At 42.1% G+C, this 17,084-nt stretch overlaps 1 protein-coding gene across 6 annotated transcripts in view; it reads right to left on the minus strand.

The window, feature by feature from the left end:
* FRMD4A (FERM domain containing 4A) overlaps window positions 1–17,084 on the minus strand; it is a 578,005-nt gene that overhangs the window by 191,848 nt on the left and 369,073 nt on the right. For all 6 annotated transcript variants that reach the window (XM_081154205.1, XM_081154207.1, XM_081154206.1 and 3 more), the window contains one exon: window positions 3,797–3,862. In XM_081154205.1, the coding sequence (XP_081010331.1) occupies window positions 3,797–3,862 (66 nt within the window). The remainder of the gene's footprint in view (window positions 1–3,796; window positions 3,863–17,084) is intronic.

Raw genomic sequence — 17,084 nt, forward strand, 5'->3', positions numbered from 1 at the left:
GCACAACCATATGAAGACAAAACTTGTAAAGCTCAATACAAAACATGCATGGGACCCTCTGGTCTGGCTACAGAAGCCTCAGGAGGAGGCTAAGTGATAAGTGATCTCTCATCTTACACAAGCTTTTCGAGTACATTTTTAATTGGTTGAAACAATTTTGGATGACAAAGCAAAAGACTGTCTCCGGGTTGGACGGGAGGGTGATCTGGCTGGACCACCTGCCCCACATCAATGGCCGAGGTTGATTTGTTACTAAATGCTCATAATCACTCCAGCTGTCCTCAAGTGGAATTAAGGATTTAAGGAATCACATGGTAATGTCCTGGGTGTCAGGGACATTATGGATTTAGGGACGAGCCTCTCAAATATTAAATCCCAATATGTGCACTCTTGACCTTCCCCCTTTCCTTGTATGGGTAATGCAGGATTTACTCAGGGCAATCAGGGATCTAGAAGCAGATTCTACTCTGAAATCTCAAAGGGCTTTAGAAAAAGCATTACATTTAAGGGTTATGGCCATTTTGCTCTGTAACCCAGACAAGGGAAATGCTACTATCACAGTGGCCAGGTCTACACCACTGCAGAAGATTATCTCTGTGGTTGACTGGTTATGAGCATCCTCCTGGTGGGAAGCAATCATTAGTTGTTGATTCTGTCAGCCCTCTTTTCCTCCTTCTGAAGGCCTGAGGTGTAGCCTTTGATGTGTCTCTTACACTAATCGTTAGTGATTGAAAAACTAGACCTCCCACCTCCACCACTACTTAGGAATGTTTGCCAGTCGGTCACCCTTGTGTAAAACCCTGTGCTTCTCCATGGGAGATAAACATTTCCTAGAAACCCAAAACCCGACTCTCCATCTTATAAACCTTGTCAGGTAAATGCAGAAACATTGAAAGGCATTGCTTGGTCTAAGGCTTGTTACAAATATTCTGACATTATTCAACAATAACAACAAAATCTTTAGCAATAATGAACCTTATTACTTTGTGAATTTAAAATATAAAAAAGAAGGGCATGAAGTGAAAATGCTTTATGCTATTAAAAACCTTGAGATGTGTCTAAGAGCTGGAGGACAGGGATTCCCTTTAGAAATGATTTTGTGAAAAGATCATAATCCTGGACAACAAAACTTTGTAGGGGAGAAAGAAAAGTCATATATTTAAGTTGGCTTTTGTCAAATAGTTTCAACCTAGTTTCCCAAAGTTTTGCAGAAGCCCACTCTGCAATAATGTAGAAAGGAATTTAAAATTGTCTCCCTTCCTCCCCTCCCCTCCCCTCCCCTCCCCTCCCCTCCCCTCCCCTCCCCTCCCCTCCCCTCCCCTCCCCTCCCCTCCCCTCCCCTCCCCTCCCCTCCCCTCCCCTCCTTCCTTCTTTCTTTCTCTCCTTCTCCCTCTCTCCCCCTCTCTTCTCCCTTTCCCTCCCTCCCTCCCTCCCTCCCTCTCTCTCTCTTTCTTTCTGCACTAAACTAAGTAAATCTCCCGATAAGCAATGATTCTATGGCAAAAAGTCCTTTGGGAAGTACTACCAGGGAACCTTAGTACTCACTCATTTTTTACTCAGCAAGTATTCATTTAATAACACATGTGCCAGGCCTTGGGCTGGGTACTGGGGAAACAGTGATCAAGAAACAGACCAGACCCAGTCCTCAATTTGTTGGTGGCTCCGGGAAATGCTGACAAGTTAACAGGCAATGACAGTGAGTGTGACAATAAGCTATGACAGTGCTTTAAGAGGGAATCTGGGGAGTATGGGGGGACAGCTAAGACCCAGTGAAGGAGGGGTAGAGGGTAGGGCCAGGGAAAGCCTTGGGAGAAATGCATTTTCTAAGCTGTGGCCTGAAAGCTTAAGAGAAACCAGCCAGGCACAGGGACTGGGGACAGGAAAGAGTGTTCTAGGAAGAGGGACTAACATGAAGCATGTTCTAAAAAGGGATGGGAGAGGTATGAACTCTTGTTTGGCCCAATTCAACATTTTTTTGAATGTGAAGGGCTGAGGATGACTCTCCAAACTGCACATCAGTAATAAAACATCTTTTCTGTGAGTCAAGTCCATTTCAGATGCTTCCATTCATACTTTCCCAGGGGAGGCTGGCCTGGAGATGGTGCTTCACTGTCACCCGAGGCCTCGTTTCCTGCGTCAGTGGGTGGCTGCTATCTAAGCCTCCAGCCTTGATACAAAAAAAGCATCTAAGACACAGCAGACCACTCTGTGAATGGCTCACACTGATTCTTAACAACTTAGAGCTCCAAATGCTGTTAGTCCCGATCCTGCTATTTGAAGAGATCTTGCTCCTTTATAGACCCCTCTACCACCTCACACCTCAACTCAGACCACAAGTTTGTCTCTTCCTAAGACTGTAGGCCTTGCAATCTAGCCTAATAAGGACATAATCCAAAATGTGGGAGAACTCTACATGCATGGGCAAATTAATCACAGCATTTCCTCGTCATAGTGGGGAAAATTATAACAACAACAAAACCTTCAATATACTCAAATGGGTGAGTGATTAGCTAATAATGGTACATCCTCTCCTGGAATTTATGCAGCAAATTAACAAAAATGACAATTTATAATAACTTGGAAAATGCTAGTGAAAGACAATGTTAAGTGGGAAAATAAAATATATAGAATTATACACACATTAGGATCACAACCATATAAGAAATATAAATATGAAGAATATAAATATAAATACGAGATATGCCAAGTGAGAATAGTCATTGAATTAGCTGAATTAGTGTGCTGTGATTATGAGCTATTTTCTATTTTCTGTTTCCTACATTGCAATTATAATGCTTTTATAATTTAAATCCTATTAAAAGTATTAACTTTTTAAGTTAGCAATTGAAGTGTTTTGAAATCCAAGCGGCATGTACAAGGGAACACGAGGTGAGAGTCTTTCTATGTGACTCTCCACATGGAAGCAGTGTGGTTCTCCCCAGTGACTGAGCATGTGGATGTTATTTCAACTGACTGATGAACTGTAGTTTCTTTATAGCAAAATGTGATGGAAAAGAAGCACTGCCCCAAGAATTTGATAGACATCTAGGAATATGAAACAAATATAGTTACAAAAGTTGGAGTTGAACAACAGACTTGGAATTAAGTTCTTTAAATCAAGTTTGGAAACTTTGCCACCCTTCAGGGCTCTGGGTAAAACAATGTTTTTTTCAAGAGTAAGCTGAGCAATAGCAGCATCTATGATTCTAATTACTTTGTGGACTTCTCTAACACTGATGTGTTTGTTCTTAGTTTGGAGATAAATTGATTGATTTCCTTTGTCAGTTTCTCCAGATGTTCAACAGAGATGGCAATGTTGAAGCACAGGATGGGGCAAGGTGATTACTCAGCTCTTAGAGGCGAGACAGAGCCAAGAGATCGCTTCCCTTTCTTCATATCCATGAAAGCTTAACTTGAAAATAATAAACTATTTTTTAAACAACTGAACAAGTCTTAGCTGCAGCAAGAGTTATTTAGGTTATATTATAATTAACTTCTTCCAAGCATAAAGAATAGCTAATGGCAGTTGTGGAATTTCCTTTTCTAGAGATTTGCAACAATAGGTTAGATATACATGTGACCTTGAATGCCTTAGGCATGGTGTGCAAAGAAATAGAATGAACAAAAATAGCAATCAAACACAAAAATAGCAGGGTGTGTCCTAGTCTTCTCTCATAGATTTGAACAGATTTAGGATGAAAAACAGTTTACATTCTTGCCCACTCCTCAGCTGAATCAAAGTATGAACCACATCAGTCACAGAAGAAGCGCAGAAAGTAGGCTCAAAGTCATTTACCTGTACTAGGAGTTCCAGCTTCCTGTCATCAAGAAGATGTACTTGACATCGACGGCCCTCCGTCATCTGAGAAGAAAGAGAAATGATAGTCACTGAGAGTCTGGCAGCTGGACAAATAGTTAGAGTGTCCCCTGTGCTGGACTCCACCCCCAGGATTTGGTGCTACTTAATGCCAACAAGCAGCAGGACTGGTTCATTCATTCAAAAACATTTATGAGCACTTTCTATGTGCCAGGCACTATTCTGGGAGCTGGGTATACGGCAGCATACAAGAGAAGGTCCCTGCCCTCATGGACTTTGCATTCTTATGGGGAAATGTAAAATAAAATAGCAAATACATAGATAGCACAATATCACGTGGTAATAAAAGTTATTCATTCTCCAGTCATTCTTCCATTCAATAACTTTATCACTACACATTAGAGACAGAGTTCAGTATCCGGTCTCTGCCACCTCCCCCCTCGGGACCGTCCCTCTTACTGATCACCAGGGAGCAGAGGACCACCCCTCTGGCAGCGGCATTTAATTTCCGAGTTAATCCTCCCCTCTGCTCGTTTATGACCCTAGTCCTACAGTGCTTTCACCTGTGAGAGAGGAACCCTGGTGAGAAGCGCTCACAGGTAAGCCTGACCCCAACCCTCGCACCTTTCACTGCTAACCCTTCTGTGCGATGTAACGGAAAGAGCCCCTAGACCGGCACCAGGAGACCCAAGTTGAGTGTTGGCCCCACAAGTTACTGGCTGCAGGACTCTGGACAATCCTCTGTTCATCTCCGTGCCCCAGTCTCACACATGAAAATGAGTGGGCTGGGCCCAGTGGGCACTGGTGAATATTTAATAACTGTCTTTCTGAATCAGAAAAAAAGCACTCATTTGTAGCATTTGCTGGAGCCCTGGCATCACCCTCAAAGGAAACCGCCTGAAGAACAAGCTTTTTCATAGACGTCAGCTGGCCGCCGCTCTCACCAAAAACTCTCACTGTACCCCAAATGCCTTCACCACATTTGACTTCAAGCTACTGTCATGACAACACCGAGAGTATTTCCAACAGATACAGTGCAGATGATAGAAAAGTATAGTAAAATAATTAGGAAGTGATTCTGAGTATATATTACCTCTGTTTTTAATATAATTATTTAATGCTATGTTTATATAATTTTAATAATGGCTATATTTTACAACTGACATGCAAAATTCCTCGAAATGTAACAACTACTAATAGAAGCTGGCTCCAAAACCACTGTGTGGGCCTGAAGCCACATAAGCTTCCTCCAGCCCTTGAATTTTTTTTATTTATAAATCTTTATTGATTTCAGAGAGAGGAAAGGAAAGGGAGAAAGAAACATCAATGACAAGAGAGTCATTGATCGGCTGCCTCCTGCATGTCCCCTGCTGGGGATCGAGCCCACAACCCAGGCATGTGCCCTGACTGGGAATCGATCCTCGATCTCCTGGATCCTAGGTCGATGCTTACCTGCTGAGCCATGCTGGCCGGGCCAGCCCTTGAATTTTTATATGACTCTGTAACCCTCACTGAAGCCACCTTCTTTTCCGCCAGATCAAAGGGAAGGATGCACGTGGCAGATCCTTGCCTCACCTAATTGCACAGCCATCGGGGTAGGTCCCTTCTCCAAAAAACATGGAAAAGGTGCGTCTTTTCTTCTTGTTCAACAGTAGGCTTATTCTCTAACCATCAGCACGTCCAAAGCAGTCATGCACTACCATGAGAAAATTCTGAGTCCTTCCTCAAAAGAAACCAAACCAACCTTCCATCGAGTCAGACTTCCCTACTGAAGGGATCTAAACCAGAGCAGCACATACTGCTTGGATGGGGCTAAAACAGACAGCCTCCTGAATCTGAGTCAGAATGACTCAGCAGTCCCCAGCTCTGAGAAAAGTCATCAAGAAAAGTTTTACATACTCATAAGCACTCTAACAGAGGATGAAACAGAGTAAAAAATTGAGGAAAAACTTCAGTCCAAAGGCTTGCTATTTTGCAAATCTAAGCCAAAGCAGGCAGCTGTGGGTGTGAGATGGGCCTGTGCAAAGTCTTTATGCACTCTCGGAAGTCTTAACTTCAGGTGTTAATTGTCTTAGCCACAAAAAGGGGTTCAAATTAGAATCCATCCACCTTGCAAACAGCAGTCATCCTAGCCAAATGACTTAATTTAAAAATTCATCAGCTTCAAAAAGTAAACAAGAGAGATTACATCGAACTAAAAAGCTTCTGCAGCAGGGCCGGGCGTGGCTCAGCGGTTGAGCATCAACCTAGGATCCAGGCTACCGGGGTTCGATTCCCGGTCAGGGCACATGCCTGGGTTGTGGGCTCGATCAATGACTCTCTCATCATTGATGTTTCTATCTCTCTCTCTCCCTCTCCTTTCCTCTCTCTGAAGTCAATAACGATATATTTTTAAAAAATAAAATAAATAAAATAAAAAGCTTCTGCACAGCAAAGGAAACCATTAACAAAATGAAAAGAAAACCCACCAAATGGGAGAAATATTTGCAAATTTTATACCTGAAAGGGGGTGTGTGTTAATATCCAAAATATAGAAAAAATCATACAACTCAATAGCAAAACAAAAAAATTTAATTACAAAACAGGCAGAGGATCTGAATAGACATTTTTCCAACGAGGACATACCGATGGCCCACAGGTACATGAAAAGGTGCTCAACATCACTAGTCATCAGGGAAATGCAAATTAAAACCACAATGAGCTATCACCCCACACTTTTAGAATGGCTATCATAAAAAGACAAGAAATAACCAGTGTGGGCAAGTATGCGGAGAAATGGGAACACTTGTGCACTGTTGGTGGGAATGTAAATTGGTGCGACCACTATAGAAAACCGTATGGAAGTTTAAAATTAAAACTATCAAATGATCCAGCAATTCCATCTGTAGTTATTTATCTGAAGATGAAGAAAACACTAATTTGAAAAGATCTATGCACACCTGTTTATTGCAGCATTATTTACAATATTCAAGATATGACAGCAGCCTAAGTGTCTATCAATGGATAAATAAAAGGTGGTACACATATACAATGGAATATTATTCAGCCATGAAAAAGAAAAACCCTTCCATTTGGAACAGCATGGACAGATCTTGAGGGCATTATGCTAACTGAAATAAGTCAGACAGTAAAAGACAAATCCTATTTGATCTCACCTATATGTGGAATCTGAAAAACAAACTCCTATACAGAGAATGGATTGGTTGGTACCAAAAGTGAGGTTGGGAGGTAGTGGAAATGGGTAAAGGTTGTCAAAAGATACAAACTTCCAGTTATAAACTAAGTAAGTCCTGGGAATGTAATGTACAGCATGGTGACTATAGTTAATAATACTCTATTGCATATTTGAAAGTTGCTAAAAGATTAGATCTTAGGAGTTTTCATAATGTGAAAAATAATTTGTAACTATGTGTGGTGATGGATGTTAACCAGACTTATTGTGGTGATTAATTTGCAATCTATACAAATAGTTAATCATTATGTTGTATACCTGAAACTAATACAATGTTATAAGTCAATTATATCTCAATAAAAATAAAGTCTTACAAAAAAATGACTTCACTGGGGGGAAAAAATCCTTTAGTTTCATTTTAATCATTCCCCTATCCAAGTTCAATGAAAGATACTAAAATTTTAAATTAGACTAAAATATGTACGTCATACCAGAATGTATAAACAATTCTTTCACCAAAAAAATACAGCAAAAAATTGGCCGTGGTCAGGTAGCCTAGTTGGTTAGAGTATCATCCTGATATACCATGGTTGTGGGTTCATTCTTTGGTCAGGGCACATAAAGAAGCAACCAGTGAACACAGCAGTAAGTGGAACAACAAATCCATGTTTCTCTCCCTCTCTGACAATTCAGTTTTTATTAGAAAGAACCTAACTTTAGTAAATGTTCTAAGAAGGAAGTGCTACAACCATCCAGCATATTATTTTGAAATTCCTTTATTATAGGTATGAGAAAATCCTCTGACAGTGGGGACAGGGGAGAATTCTAAGAAAGAAATTCTGCTTGTCCTTTGCATCTGTAAAACTCAAAGTTTGGAGCTTCACTGTTTGTAAAAAGCTAAGGATATAAACACGTTCTTGAGCTTCTTATTCCTATTCTAATACATTTTATATATAAAAAAAGAAATATCGGTATCTGAAAGACATTATTGTATCAAATAGAGTTTTTTGTTGTTTTAGCCTCAACTAAGGATTTATTCACTGATTTTAGAGAGGAACGGGGGGCGAGGGGGGAGAAACATCCATGTGAGAGAGGAACATGGATCAGTTGCCTCCTATATGCACCCAGACCGGGGATCAAACCTGCAACCTTTTGGTGTATGGGATGATGCTCCAACCAACCAAGCCACCTGGCCAGGGCTCAAGTAAAGTTTTAATCACAGTAATAAGAGACAGTATATTACTTTCTCAAAATATTTCAAAACATGCCAAGTGTGATGTGACACTGGGTTCACATCCGTGTCTAAAAGTTTCCCTGAGGTTCTCATTTTCAACAGAAACATAAAATTCTCATTACATTAAGCTCACCTTATCTGCTCAGCACTTTAGGGAAGTAACATGCCCTGAGATTTTAAGACCCACCCAAGGTTTTCCAAGGTCACTCTTCTCTTCAACAAAGCCCCATAGCTAAGTCCTGGGGAATTTATAAGCACGCTCCCTATTTGACTCGAGAGTTTATAAGCTGCCTCCCTTCTGGAAGGCAATGCATTTGCTGAAAAGAGTCAGCCCAGAAACGTGAGTCTAAACAGAAACTCAACTTTGAATCCTCGTGTGTTTGAAAGTACGACTTCCTTCTGGCAGCACTGCTGTCGATTTTCCTCGAGAGGAGGACCCGTCTGCTGTTTCATGCTGAAGTACGAAGGGAGTAGCCTATCAGTTCAGGAAAGGGTCGCGGTTCTGGGGGTGTGCGGGGAAGAGTGCACACCTGTGGCTCTGCCTAGCTAGCCAGGCATAGGGAAATGTCCTTTTGAAGACTAACAATTGTGAAGTAATACTGCTTTCCTTGTTTCCCGTGTCACAACTGGAGCCCTGGCATCACTCTCCAAGGAAATCCTTTAGGAGAGCGAGGCTTCTGGCAGGTGTAAAGTAGCCGGCGACCACTCCAACCATAAATCCCCCCACTGCAATAAGCAGAGGCTGGCCCAGTGCACTATGATGCTAAAGAACGCAAAGAAAGGTGTTATGTTGAAGGTAGGGTGTCTACCCCATTTATCCAACTTTTTTCTGTTAAGACATACACCGAGTCATGAAGACTCTGCAAAACATGGATTTGTGATACTAGTGTATGCAAGCATAGCAGAATATAGTGATATGTGAACTATAAAGCCAGCCAACGAAATTGTCGGGCAGATGGACAGGAATTAGGAGCTATAAATAAAACAGCTGATGTGCCAGGGCAGTAGGCTTATGGGTGGTTCCCCCCACCCACTCAAATATTACTCAAAATGTTGTGAGTTTGTTTGTTTTTTCAATTAAAAAATGCAATAAGGAAACTTGATCTAGAAAAATGAATGAGGTCAGCCACAGGAAATGGAGCCTGAGAAGTTTCTTCCTTGGCAAATTTGTTTTCGATGGCCCAAATCAAATTAATTAATTTATAAGTGAGAACTACAATTGTCACATAGATCAGAAATCTGAAGATTGAAAGTCTGACACATTCTCTCCCTGCAGGCAGAATTAATAGGAAGCCAATTGTGACCAGAAGTGGTTCAGGAAACAGCATCTCAAAGGGGGAATTATAAATATCTCTATTTGAGGGCATCCGTCTACAGTAGTCTGATTTATTCCTGATGGTGGGAGGCACTACTGTCCAAACGTGGCAGGGGAGTCCCCCTCCTCAGGGCATCACTAAGGAACAATGACTAACTAGCAATGACAACCCCCAAATGGCGGGTTTGGGTTGCTTTACATGGAAAGCTCAGCATGTGAAAATATGCTTTATTAAGAATATTTTCTCTTCAAATTCAAAATTAAGCAAAACCTATTATACTACGCTTCTTATTACCACTTTCCCTTCTATATATCACTTCTCTTTTTCTTTCTGCCACTTCTTGCATGTCTTCTTCCTCTTTTATTTACCCCTGACAAATAATTTATACACTATGGTACACACATGCAGAGGAAGTGCTCTGAAGAAATAACCCTAGTTCCACTGTTTAGAACATTTTCATAGAAACCTAATGCAGCTGAGTGAATGCAGTTGTGTGAATGACTATAGGGTAAGAGATCCTGAACTTAGAAGGAAAGAAACATGTGGTTTATAAAAATGAAAATATTCAATGAACACATTATCATATATTTCCTGATGCTAGTCTGTACTGAAATTGTTATCCCTGAGGTGCGGGGCAGTGGGTGAGGAAGGGTGGGCAGGGACGAGAGCGGCTGGGGCAACATCCTCAGCCCTGCAGAGCACTTTTCACCCAGGTACCACATGCCGACTTGTTTACGTCCCTGTGTGCAGTAAGTTACCAAGTTGTGATTCATATGCATTCTAGAGACAATACCTTTATGAGACAATAAAGTAAAAAATATTAAAGACTCACTAGAATTGTAGAAAAGAATGAACATTTCTCAAACATTCTTCATTTAGGAAAACTTTCCCATGTTCCCCCAAACAACCTGAAATCCTATGTTTTGAAGTTTTATCGTCAAATAGAAAATTCAGATTTCAAGAGCATAATTGCCAGGCCCAAATGCAGCGACGTGAGCCTTCAGCAAGCCTCCCTGAGTCCAGCCCATTACGGCACAGAACAGCAAGGAGTCCGGATGCATCCCAGCGGCACCTCACAGTCACCCCTTGACCCAGGCCATTTTGAGGCTCAGAAGGAAATTCCAGACACATGACTACAACTTCCCAGCGCGACTCCCTGTGGGAGCTTCTGCTCTCAGGGTCACCTCAGTGTGGCCCTTCCCTCGCTCCATTTCAGTTTCTTCCTCAGACGAATAAGGGTCCATCTAGGTGCCCCAAATCAGTCGCAAGACTACAAAATCTCAGTAATCCTAAAGCTGTCACATCCAGGAGATGAATGAATGTGATACGTTCCATAGTGGCCTCAAGAAACTCAACCCCACAGCAAATACATATATAGAGAGGACTTCAGGCAAATTAAAATTTGTTAAAAATATTCACCCATTTGCTGACCACACTTAACCTGTACCATGAAAACACCAGATATAATCAGTTATTATATTGTACAGTGGTCCCTCTGTTTTCGAATGTGATCCGTTCCGAAGACCCTTTGAGTTCTGAAACGTTCGAAAACCGAGGGATCAACAGCTGACAGCTGGGCCTCAGGATCCTGCACTCAGAGGAACCCGAGTGGCGTGTTCCACGTCCAAGGCGGGTTCGAAAACCGAAACATTTCCTTCCAGGTTTACGGCATTCATAAACCGAAATGTTCCTCAACAGAGACGTTTGAAAACCGAGGTACCACTGTAATATCACATTGTAATATAATCACAGAACATGAGGGGTCTCTGCTCGTAACCATTAAAGGTTAAAGGTACAGTGTCCATTTTTATTTTTCTCTCTCTCTGACTTATCTCAAGCTTATCCTTTTTTGTTTTTAAGTGACACCACATTAAAATAAGATGATAAGGGAAGGAAAGGAGACACAAAGTGTTGACACTAGAAATCTGATTAAGAGAGAATGACCTTGTCCCTACTTTGCTCCATGGCCCCTGGCAAATTATCCCGCCTCTGTCTTTGCCATGAGTCTCCTGGATTTAAAAGAAGGACACACCTAGGGGTGTCCTTGAGACTCTTTCATTTTCATTACAGTTGTAGCTTATAAAACCCAGATGAAAGTGATTGAAGTAAATGGCTCTGTTAGAAACAAATTCACATGCCAAGGTACTGAAATATAGAAATTAAAATAGCCTTGCATTCTTCAAAGCTCATTCCTCTGCAAGTTTGCATATGATGAGGTCATAAGTGGGGCCAGTGTTTTACTGGAAGATCTTTGTAAAGCATATTTTAGTGTTGCGGCTGCTGCTCAGATCTCTCTCTCTCTCCTCTCTCCCTTCAGCAAAAGGAAACTGGGCTTTCTTGGTAATGCAGGAAGAGAAGTTGTGGTGTTGGGTGCACTAAGGGCTTGGGGACAGGGTAGGGTTTGTGTGTCTGGGGTGGATAATTTTAGTCCCCAACTCTGTTGCCGTGAAGACCACTGCTCTTTGTGATGGAGCTACAAGTCCTATTGGACAACCCATTTCAGTCCTCTCCAGATGGTACCAGAGGGCAGAGAGTCAGAAAACATTAATCATCAATCTCTTAGTCTAAAGTTTAGAAGACAAAGAATGGACCCAGGCAGGTAAGAGGTGAGAACACCCAGGAGCTCCATCGATGGTCTTGCATTATCCCAGGGAAGAGGAACTCCAAGCCAAAGCTAAGCTGTGGATGTGGGAAGGAAGGGCACTCTCTTCACCTTCCACGCTCCTCTGTCTGAGAGACAAGCTTCTGATGAAATGGTCAGGAGAAAATGGACACTGGGAGACCTGAATGCACAGGCTCTGGAGTCAGGGACACCAACGGACACCAACCTGGCAAGTACAGAGCAGTAAGCTCACTTTGGTTCCCTTCAGTGCTGTTAAGGCCCTGAAGGTACCAGCGCTTTCTGCACTGCACTCTAGCCAACTGGACACGGGAAGAACAGTAACTTGATTGTCACACTTGGGTTCTGCCACTGCTAGACTATCTTCTGAAGACAGGATTTTCTTTACCTCCAGTTCGAGTATATCATTAAATCCACTTATTAACACATATTCACATAACCTGCAGGCTTTTGTTTTCTACGCACTCTAAAAATCCCAGACAACTTTGGTTCTGTGATTGGAGCAAATGGAGTCTCTGAAGGTACAGAGACTTAATCCTTATACATGGATTGTGTTCTTCTTCTTATTATTATTCCTCTTTGGAGAGGGTCAGAGAAAGGAAGAGGCCTAATCCTTACAAGGGAAAGGGAGTTGGGCATTTCCATCAGACAGAGTCCTGTGCAATCTGCTTGGAGGCTGACGGGTAACAGAAGGTGGGGAATGTGCAGAGAGCAGAATCCTCAAGGCCCAAGGAGCAGATTTCTGATGTTATTGCAAAACATCTCTCCCTAATTATTCACTGTTCAACCATTTGTGAGAGATGAATATCTCCATGCTGAGTAACAAGTCCTCTGAGTTCTGGCCTCACCTAACCTTATCTCTGCTTTTTTTTTTTCCAAATGCTCTCCTTCCCTGTCCCCTCAGAGCCAGGCATCCTGGATTTCAGAATTCTTTCCTCCAAGGGCCACGCTCCTGGCCCACACTGTCTCTTTCACCTGGAAACATTTTTTCTTCCCTGATGTCCTCATAGGACCATCTCTGCATGTCTACTCTATGCCACTTAATGAGCCAGGTAGGTGCTGGACACACAGTGGTGATCAAAGAAACCCTGGTCCCACTTCTTAGAGGTCACTGGCTTGAGGGAAGGATGGGCACTCACTTTTGCTCCTTCTGCAGCCTCAGCTGTGCTGACACACACCCTTTATTCTCTCCACGGGAGTTTCCCGCCCCATATGGCAGCTTCCCACCATAACCCACGATGCTAGGCTCTGTCCCTCCCCTACTGTCCTTCCTGGGCTGTGTGCTGTGGCTCACAGAGGATGGGGGTTGGGCTCTGGACCCTGAGTGCTGGGTCTGTTTTATCCTGGCTTCACCAGAGGGGAGCGGTGGGTGATCCTCCACAAGTCATGCATCCACTGTGCCTCAATCCCTAGCCTAGGAAGTGGATCTGATCCTAGTGCCAACCTCGAGGGGCGGCTGTGAGGAATAACTAAACTAATGCAGGTCAAGAGTGTGGAACTCTGCTTGGTGTTCAGTGGGCTCTCAATCAGTATTACCTTAGAAGTCTCTAGTCAGGGAATGCAAGACACCTCCAGGCAGGAGTGTTAGAAAGTGTACGCATCCCAGGCAGTGTACCCACCCACACCCACCCTCCCCACACGCTCCATCAGGATACCAGGCGAGGCTGCAGCTCTGTCCCTCACACCAGATTTTCTGCTACTGTGGTGGTGGGGATCTAGCCTGCAACCAAGGTACGTGCCCTTGACCAGAACTGAACCTGAGACCCTTCAGTCCAAGGGCTGACGCTCTGACCACTGAGCAAACTGGCTAGGGCTAGAAGCCCACCTCTTGCTAACATGAAGGCCTCACCTTCCCCTCGGCAGGTTCAGGGTGTTACTCTTACACACATGCTGTTCACAGCACAGTATCCATTCAGACATCCTTTAAAGGTGGCTGAGTGAGGTATAAACCCCAAAGAAACAAAACACACAAAGGAACAACGAGAACCTATGCTCCCTTCTGACACCCACCATTCTCCCTGAAGTGAGGCAGATGAGGGCAAACACCTGGTCCCTGTTTTGGGTGGAACAAAGATGAGTTTTTCCAAAGGAAAAGGTGAATTTCTACCCTCTTGAGGCTTCTGATGACTGTACTTGGAATTTTTATAGTAGAAAAGGACACCTGATGGGTTGTTCAGACGGGGAAAACAGTTTTTAAAATTCCAGATAAAAAGATAAGGTTGTCTCTACGGATCTAAAAGAATACCATGTGTATGAGGTAAAGACTTTAAAAGTAAAACTTTGATAACATAGTAAAAATAAAATTGAACGAGAAAGTGAAGATTGAGAAGCCCAATGAACACAAAGTATCTGCACTGAGAACTCTCAAAGGAGAGCAGCTTTTAGCCTAACATAGACGCTGTGTCAAGGGCACAGCACATTATACATGCTGTGTCCATAGATGAGGCGTGCCATAAACTTATAGGGACAGAGGGAGAAAACCAAAGCTGAAATTTAAAACACGCAAAGTTGAAGGACAATGAAAGAACCTTTAAAGATATGTTCAAAGCAAAAAGATGAAGGAAAAGAATGTTTTTATTGTTCGAAGCCAACGGATTTTTGTTAAAAGATGAACCGCGGAACTACTCAGTTCCTGTTTTGTTTCGATCTTCTCAACCAAGACAGGAAATGTAGGACTAACTCTAAAGAATATAAACCGACTGTACCTCGTCCCCCCCAATAAATGCCAGGTGGTTCATAAAGTTATATATTAAAAATACATAGGCAATTATTTATTAGATCTTTCAAAGTATAAAAGCCATGGGTGAGCCAATAGAAAAAAACATAAAGATTTGACTACATTAAAAATAATTTCTAAAAAATTCTACTCCACAAGGCACCATAAGCAAAAGCAAAAAATCAAATGTAAATTGGGGGGGATGACAACATCTATAAGGAGGGGTTAACATGTTAAAGATAAAATTATTTAATTAGTAGATAATTACAAATTAATTGAAAGGCTACTAATACCCTACAGGAAATAAAACTAAAATGCAAATAGCTTTCATATTCTTTGACTCAGTAATTTCTCTTCTAGAGAAAAGATCTATCTCTCTGGTAATCAAGAGAGTAATCTATCCTAATAAACTATGAGAAACGGGGTTAATGATTACATGTAATAATGGCCACTATAGTGTGTGTTCACTCAGCAAGTGTTTATGATACATTTACCATGTGCCAGACATCTTATTAGACATAATGATGGATGCAATTTTGTTTCCATACTTACGGGGCTTCTATGTCCACTAGAGAAACAACGAAAATTATCAGGCAATTACAGTGTAATTTATGTGACAAGGATGGGCTTAAGATGCTATGGGGTGGGGGAGAAGGAGCCTCACTCACACCTGGGGAACTGGTCAATGCTCAGGTGAGGAAGTGGTATCTGCAGAGCAGGAGTCTGACAGACGCAACCTGATGTAAGAAGGCCTGGAATGGGAGAGAACATGGCATGTTCTGGAAACATGAGCCATGCAGTAGAGCTGGAGTAGAGTGGTGGGTGGGTGAGGAACAGTGAGGAATCCAGCCAGAGAGCTTTATTTACAAGACGGAGAAGCAATCATATATGCGATGACCTGAGGATGGCTAAATCACTGATGCAATAGTAAGTAGCCACTGAATACTGTTTCAAATCAATTTCATTCTAACTGATGCAGAAAGGGGAGTCTGTAAAGAGGGATCAGTGCCTAAGAAGATATACAAGCACTTGGAAAAGATGCTAAAACATAAGGTGTCTTTCTCAATGTGTGGATTACCCCCCAGTGATTTGTAACTAGACACAAAGAGTGTGCTGATCAAATTTACAGTTGACACACAGGTTTAGATGGTAGCTGTAGTTTTTTTTGACTGAGATCATATTGTTTATAGTTTTGTGTCCCATTCTTAGTTTCTTAGTTCACATGCCAGGAGCACAGTATTCTGAATAATGAAATTAAGACGCCTCCACTCTACTATGTTTAAACGATCTCTGGAAGTCTGTGTTCAATTCTGGGTACCATATATTATGTAGGAAGTGAAAGAAACTGGAGCAAGGCCAAAGAAGAGTAATCAGACTAGGTAAAGCTATGGAAGCTAGGTCTTCTCAGGACTGATGGGGAAACTGCCCGCTAGCCTAAATAGCAAGGACTCCAGTGGCAGGGTGCCCTATAATCTATTATCCACACCAACACACTTTTGTGAGTGAAAAGGGAGCTATTATTGATTCTGTGGTGATAACAGGTATAAACTGGACTGTCCTGGTCATGCCTGGACGTGGAAACTTGCCAATTTGATGATGATTGATGATTAAATTTGATAATTTAACCACAAGGGAGAAAAGAACACTGCTTTGGTGGGCAGAAATGGATACAAAGAGCAGAAGTTCCAGAAGACACATCTGAATTCAACAGAAGGGAGAACTGTCAAACAGGCATCATTGTTCACAATGGAATGGGCTGCTCCATCGTCACTTCCAGTAATCAGGGCAGGGCCAGAAGCCCATCAGTCAGTGCTGTTGTAGAAAGGATTACTGAACTCTGGGGAAAGGTGGGCCGGAATACTCTAAGCCACGGACACATGTGCACACCTACAGACAAGAATTCCAAGAAAATATATTCATTCTAATAACCCATATATTTATTTACTTATAATGCTTATTGGTACAATGTTACACGTAGTTTGATAAAACAAATATTCACATCATCTATTTACTGCTTCAGAAGACTTTTAAAAAAATCACAGCACAGACCAGCAGGCACAAACACATTTTCCTCCCTTCTTTTCCTACCCATTTCCTTTGTATAAATGTGCAATCAAATGTCCTCTATTTAAAATGCAGTGTGGTGTGAAATGGTTACGTGTGTCTGCTGCTGGTTTAGCATTTATGCATTTGATAACCAAGAACTCAA

The sequence above is a fragment of the Miniopterus schreibersii genome (genome assembly GCF_964146895.1).
Source record: "Miniopterus schreibersii genome assembly, chromosome: 1".
NCBI lineage: Eukaryota > Metazoa > Chordata > Mammalia > Chiroptera > Miniopteridae > Miniopterus > Miniopterus schreibersii.